Below are 7,500 nucleotides of genomic sequence, written 5' to 3'. Positions count from 1 at the left end.
TGAAATCAATACCATAGAAACATCTACAAGTTTGAACATCTGGTACATACTTTCTTTTACACATTAACGTAAATCAATATGAAACACATTCCAGCAATTCATGTTTTATGAAACCTTTCACTACAGCATCAAAGTATCATGAAAGGAAAATTCTGTCGTCAAAAATATGTATACATATAGTATATCAGGTAAAAAATAACTATTTTCCTTTCCTTACCCAGACAATGTTAATTGCAGCTGCTAACTTACTAATCAATAAAAATATAAGAATAAGTAGGAGCCATATAAAAAAAAGTCAAAATCAGGTGACATTTAGAAAAGTAATTTCATAATAATCTTAAATTAATAATAAACAGAAACACACAGAATTCCCCCCCCCCCCCCCCACCCTTATTAGTCTTTTTGCCTAACAAGTACGCAACGATGTTCTTCTTACCTGTCACATCTGGCCTCGTTGTGTGGGGTGTTACAGGTTCTGATAGTCTACCTGTCTTCACCTCTTCAACCTGAAACAGATAGTCACATTTGGCAATTAACCCCTATGATTCGAATGACATGACCATCACATCATGAAAAAAATTGGCTGAGAGATGGGTGACGTGAACATGCCGTCACAAGCATTTCAGCTGAAGAAAAGGTAAAGACTCACCACTCCTGCACTAAACTCTTGAAGAACGATAAGATTCATCTGGTTGCAATTTTTCCATTGATAAATGAGTGTGGAATGTAATGTCCATGACCTACAACTGGAAGATCACTAGCTCCATACTATTTCCATGCTAAGGATCTTACTCCTGCCTGCTATGACTGGCATAACAAAAAATTGAATAGTATGGAGACAGAGTAGATGATGACGAAGAAGAAGAAGAGTTAGAGACTACCTACAGATATGGAGTTTGTGAAAAGAAAATACTTTATTACCATCGAGATAAAGCAAATCAAATGACAATTATAGACACTGAAAAATGGTAAAAAAGCTAAAAACACTTGCCGAATAAGACAAAAAAACAATGCAAAGGGGAGGCGAGGAGTCTTGTCATCGCACACGAGTGTTCATTTGTGCCAGACCTACAAGCCGTACTACCAGCAGAATGTCCACTCATGTAAGCTTAATGCCTGTATTTTGTATCACATGATGGCAGTGAAGCATCCTGATTCAGTGGGTTAAGTTGCTTTTACCATAAAAAATACCAAACTGTATAACATTTCTATAGCATGAAAATGATAAAAAGTAAACATATTTTGGAAACTTAAAAAAGGAAGTACCTGTTTCAGTTTACATTGGCTTGTAAGGAAACCATTAAAATAATGTACTCTAAAATCAAAGACATTAGATAATGTTATTCAACCTTTCACTGCTGCTTTAAGCAAAAAATGTTAAATATATAAGCCACTGTCTTCAACTGTACAAGTCTATTTTCTAAATTTTTACTTTAAGTAATTATTTAGCTGTTAAACAATTTTTAACTCACTAGCTATAGTACAGTTGCCTCCCCTTACCCCTAACAGTACTCTCCTCTATTAAACATTACTTCTCCTTAACCCCTTCCTGATGGGTCAAGCTGTGAGGCATCAAAACAAACTGCTCGATCTGTGGTGTATGGCTGTACACCGTGGCGGCGCGCCAAAGCGCTACGAGCTGGTGATTCGGGTTGATGTACTAAATTCCCCGACTTTGAGCGCGTTGCCATTGATCTCCAGAGCATAGTTTTTTTTTTAGATATCTTCACCCATCATCAAGGGGTTAAAGTATCTAAAATATACGGGAGGGGGCATTCACAAGTCTTAACTCTGGTTTTGAAGATATTGCATATGGGCTTTTTATGTGGGATATTCATCCTAAAGGAAGTAGATTATTACCAATTTTCCTCTATAATGAGTAAGAGTTAGATAAAAAGGTTCAATTCACAGATTAATACAGTGAAGTTGGTTATCATTACCATAAAGTGTGTCAACAGATGCATTAGAGCAGTGGTTCTTAACTTTTTTAGAGTCATGGACACCTTTAGTCCATCAGTGACAGTATTAGAAATCTCTTAGCTTCATAGACTCCAGTGATTTCTGGCAAACTGTTGGGAGCGGGAATCTGCTACATGTAGCGGAACTTCTTGCTTGACGCACTAGTGCGTCACCACATGTATAGCCATACCTAGTAGATCAAGCAGTTTGTTATGAAAGCTATACATGTGGCCCAGCAATAATGGGTTAAGAATCAATGATGAAAACTATACCTCATACTTATATGAGATAAGCAAAGTATTATTAATCCAATCAACACAGATGGCAAGAATACATACCATACCCACTGTAATACAAGTTCATTTATACATGGCTCTACAAGTGCTTAGTTACCAAGGAGTCAGTTATTAGTCCTACCATCACATGTATATATCCTTTTTCTTGATTTTTGCAAAGTTTCTTTTGTATTATTTCATTATCTTTAAAGTTATAAAGATTTTAGCAATAATTGAATAATCATAATATCAATAATAATAATAAAAGTACCAATATCAATAGTAATAGAAAGCAACACATTTTCCAGTAATTTCAAGAAATGGGGAAATCACTAAGGCTACTGATAGACTCCTTGCTGGCTGAGCATATGTGGAGCCAGTTGTATGTAACAATATTCACAAAAAAAATAGAGGGGACATTACATAAATCTGTAGCTATTGGGTTAAACTTTAAAGTAAATAGACTAAAAAAAACACATTTTCATGCAAAAATTAATTTTTATCTGATCCTCATGGACCCTCTTGGTTAAGAACCCCTGAATTAGAGGATTATTCTTTGTGTAAATCTCTTCTCTTCACAGAGAATCAAATCTGAGGACAGACTAAAGCAGAATTTTTTATAAAATAGATCAAACCAAAGCCAATTGCAGACTCACTGTAGCTTTTGGTGGTGCCACACTGATAAAGCTGGGTGTATTCTTCTGAACAGGATCTGAGTATATCTTCTTGCGTTCTGTGCGATTATCTCTTATGTCTCTGCATCGATCTTCAAAGTCTGTGTCCATCTCTGCTTTTATATAGGCATAAGCAGTATCTCGCAGAGTACAGGCTCGATGACGGATTATCTTATCTAAGAAAAAACAAAGTAAACTTCATCCTTGTACTAGGAACACTTCAATTTTATTAAAATAACTGTAAAGTAAAAAGCATCTACAAATCAGTATTTTCTTCTGATTCCTCAATACCTCCTTATCCTCAACAGTATGGAAGAACTATTAAACTTCTTCAATGCTATTTGCAAGTTACAAATTACTAGTCAAATTTTGGTGATATGTAAGTGTATAGTATAAAGTTGATACAATGGGCATTCATATATGAAAGCACCTCTCTGTTCACTCCCTTGCATAATATTTTTTAAATACTACCATATGATCCAAACTATAAAATGTTCAATCAAAATTTTATTAGCTGAAATGAACATTATCATAAAAGTAGTTGCTAAATCACATAAAAAGAGCAGTTTCAGGCATGAAAAATATTTTTACCTTGCAACTATGCATATCAATACTGGATTCTAAACTATAAATCAGTATCATCTATGACAAACCTTCAGGATTCTTATCTGGATTATATTCCAGAGCATTGTTGCAGATCAGATCAATGTCTCTCAAGAATTCCTGAGCACATTCATATTGGTGCTGATCGATCTTGGTCATCATTGTCTCAAGATCCATTGGTTCTTTGATAATCTCACGATAGTCAGGTACCTCCTCTTCGTCTACAGGTTTTGTGAATATATAAAACCTGAAAATAAATACAAATCCAGTGTATCATCTTCTAAAGCAAATGTAAAGCAAACCTCTAGAAAAACATTTTAGGAATTTAATAAAACCTCAACTGAATCTTCAATAGCAAATGCTTGTAATACTACACCAAGTCACACATACACTACATACTTACGTTTTATTTCTAGCTAGCTTGGCACATATTTCCCGAAGGAATATACGCAGTTCCCTGAGTGTGGCTTCTTCAATTTCTTCCAATTTTCTTATCTCTTTGCTGGTAAGTTGCCGATGTGCAGGAGCAGGTGCCACAGGCAGTTCTTCCAACTTCTTCCTGCCTGTTCGGACCTAAAGAACAGGATAATTTGGAGACACTGAATCAGAAGTAACTGATTATATATACCATAAACATTCATATATCTGTTATTCATCAATTCATTCTTTCATTTGTGACATTTTGAGGATGCCTCGTTGATTGTGTTTCAATTTTTCTTTGTTTGGGTTCCAAAAGTTTATATGCATTTGTCCACAAACATGTGAGAAAGTAACTAGTAATAAAAAGTTACTATGTGAAATTTACTTCAAATAAAAGAAGACCATGAATTTTGGAATACATATACATATATCAAAAAAGTTCATGTGCACTGGTAACAAGAATTTGAATAATACATGAATAATACATTTCTACTTTTCAGCCACCGAAAGAGGCTGATGCTGCCATACCAGTGCACTGCCCATAAAGTTCTACATAGATAGTCAATCTTATACTTGCATGTAGGAAATACTTACATAAATGACAAAGAAATCACTATTGTCACATGACACAAAAAAAAAAAAAAAAAAAAAAAAAAAATAATAATAATGAATACATAAACAACTGTAAAAATCATTTCATGGCCCATAGATATACACCTTTTAATATGTATAAAATCCATCCAATCAAATTCCAGTAATGTAACATGTCCTTCAGTTAGACATCTTTTAACCCATTCCCAACGGGTCACGCCTATAGGTGTCATAACAATACGCTCGAAATGTGGCATGCGGCTGTCCGCCGAGGCGGCGTGCCAAAACGCTCCGAGACAATGATTCGGCGTGATGTACCGAATTCACGCGCTCAAAGTTGGCGCGTTGCCGTGATTCGCCAGAGCGTAGATTTTATTTTAGTTTTCTACACCCGTTGCCAATGGGTTAAGAGCATATCGGAACTGCATGAAAATACCTTTGGCTTCTGAAGCATATGTGTATAAAATAAAGGCTTGAAGTATTGCTGTCTCTCTTCCTCACTGGGATTAACCATTGTCATCACTTCTTCCCTATAAACGCTGAATAACATCTGGACCTGAAATTTTAAGTTTAGTATAGATTAAAAAAATGGTATTTAGACTTAAAATACACAAGTTCTGCCAGTCACATCAACCTGTATTAAATTCTTTTCATAATACTGCCTCACAACACAAAGCAAAACATTAAAATCAAACTTATCCAACAACCTCTTCATCCAGATCATCATATGGGACATCAGATGTGGCAAGCAGCAAAAGAGGGGCTGTGGGATCTAGATCCAACAGCAATGACATGAAGGTAGCCCGTAAAGTTTCAGATGTAGTTCCCCACCACTGATCAATATGTGGAACATACACGATGCTTGGTAGATTCCGCCGAGCTTCATGGAATACCTAGATGAAATTTTCTATTAATGACTTGAAAAATGTCACAAAATTTCAAATGTATGCCATTATATAAATCCAAGTACTAAATACACATACTTGATTATCTTATGCTCAGGATAAGAAATGAATACATATACGTAAAATATTTAAACAGATTTTGGTTTCATATCTCACCTGGGCACAAGCTTCTTCTGGTGCTCGTGCTGATACTGAGTAAAGGGCTGCCAGATCTAGCTTGTGAGTGGGGACCTTCTCTAAGGAATGAATGATAGCCGGAGCAAGGTGTGTGCTCTGTCCCTGTGTCCTCAGTCCAGTAAAAAGTAGTCTCGGACGGTGGGTGCTACGACTCTTTGCAGCAAGCTTGGACTTGACAAAGGCATGAGGGAAACTTTCTCTCAGGAGAGCTAAGCTCCTGTTTAGAGAGGACTGAACTAGAGGCTGTATATTGGAGCTGAGACGTCGTCCCACTCCAGCTGCAGACCTTTGTCCAGCTGGCACTATTTTGGTCATTGCCACCCTAAAGTGAGCTACTTTTATCTGTAAGATTATACAAAGTATCAAAAGATATTCTGTGTATCATACAGAAAACAACTATATATCACTTAAATGCTGAATAATTATATTTACACAGAAACAAGGAAGCATTTCTTTTTCAATTAGAGTAGGATGTCAATAAATTCTATGATGAAGCTCCCAAATTCTTACACTGATCTTTGAAACATCAATGAGGAGCTTCTGCTTTGCTGAGTAGATCTGTGGAAACTTCCCCCTTAGTGCTACCAAAGCTGCTTCAGCACACAAGCTCTTGATGTCCGCACCACAGTAACCAGTAGTCTGCTCAGCAAGGTAATGAAGCAAACGCAGACTTGGTAACGGCTCCCAACTCTTTGTATGGATCTTAAGAATATCCTGCCGTGCCTGATGGATAAAGGTGATACATCAAGTGTTATGATGACTAAATCAAACTTTTAAATAATCAATTCTTTCTTGCAAGTAGCAACCATAATCTTAACTGCAACTAACATCAACATGAGGATTTTGTAATAATAATTAGTGCTTATAAAAGATAGCTATGACAGCTGATGAAAATAGTATGAACAACGAGAACATTGTAATAATAATAACAACAGCAACAATAATAACTATAATGGGGGGGGGGGGGGTAACAATTCTAGTATTAGTATCATCCAGACTCACCTTAGCTGATGGCAGGGGAAAATGAAACTCCCGGTCAAAACGGCCTGGCCTCCTGAGGGCAGGATCAATGGCGTCAATCCTGTTAGTTGCTCCAATGATGACAACCTCCCCTCTGGAGTCAAGACCATCCATGAGAGCTAAAAGCGTTGATACAATACTGGAATGGATTTGATCTTGTCGTGATGATCGTACAGGAGCTAGACCGTCAATCTCATCAAAAAAAATTATGGATGGACGCATCTGATAGGCCTAGGGATTAAAGGTAAATTGCATTAACATTAACTTCTCTAAAGATGCTAGTGGAGACATACGAGACTTTGTATATTCCAGTAAAGCACTTAAAAGAAAACTGAAAACATATTCTAAAGGTTGCAAAGTATTAATTTTAAACCAAAACTTCCAGGAATTAACTAGTAACAGCTTGCAAATATTCATGCAAGCTTAGCTTTGTATATTAGAAAACTAAAACACAAGTATATTGATAACTTCTACCTTTTTGGTAGTTTTATTACCTGATCAAAGAGAAGTCTAAGTTGCCTTTCGGACTCTCCAACCCATTTGCTAAGACAATCTGCTCCCTTCCGCATGAAGAAAGCAACCTTTTTGTCAGGAGCACTGCATTCATTGGCTAAAGCTCTGGCAACTAAAGTTTTGCCTGTTCCTGTAATGTATAACTTTTATCAATATCAATAAAATTTGGTAAAAAAGTAATCCAATAAAGTTTAGCCTTTTAGTTCTCAGTACATGCACTGTCTACTATATTTTTTTCTTTATTTTGTTTACCCAGAGATGGCTCTGATGTGCTTGTTATTAAGGAGTCAAATACTATAATTAATAATAATAATTTAGTTTTCTTCCATTTGTTACTATGGATATTCTTAGTGTGACATGCTG

General features: G+C 36.1%; 1 protein-coding gene across 6 annotated transcripts in view; it reads right to left on the bottom strand.

The window, feature by feature from the left end:
- LOC125044191 (ATPase family AAA domain-containing protein 2-like) overlaps positions 1-7,500 on the bottom strand; it is a 60,987-nt gene that overhangs the window by 7,899 nt on the left and 45,588 nt on the right. For all 6 annotated transcript variants that reach the window (XM_047640673.1, XM_047640674.1, XM_047640676.1 and 3 more), the window contains 10 exons: positions 7,119-7,267; positions 6,607-6,855; positions 6,115-6,327; positions 5,584-5,946; positions 5,230-5,415; positions 4,959-5,078; positions 3,915-4,084; positions 3,562-3,758; positions 2,891-3,084; positions 437-506 (listed from right to left, as the gene is read on the bottom strand). In XM_047640673.1, coding sequence (XP_047496629.1) covers positions 437-506; positions 2,891-3,084; positions 3,562-3,758; positions 3,915-4,084; positions 4,959-5,078; positions 5,230-5,415; positions 5,584-5,946; positions 6,115-6,327; positions 6,607-6,855; positions 7,119-7,267 — 1,911 coding nt within the window. The remainder of the gene's footprint in view (positions 1-436; positions 507-2,890; positions 3,085-3,561; positions 3,759-3,914; positions 4,085-4,958; positions 5,079-5,229; positions 5,416-5,583; positions 5,947-6,114; positions 6,328-6,606; positions 6,856-7,118; positions 7,268-7,500) is intronic.

This window comes from Penaeus chinensis, chromosome 35 (genome assembly GCF_019202785.1).
Source record: "Penaeus chinensis breed Huanghai No. 1 chromosome 35, ASM1920278v2, whole genome shotgun sequence".
Lineage (NCBI taxonomy): Eukaryota > Metazoa > Arthropoda > Malacostraca > Decapoda > Penaeidae > Penaeus > Penaeus chinensis.
The sequence above is the reverse complement of the archived record's forward strand: the minus strand, read 5'-3'. Positions and strand labels throughout refer to the sequence as shown.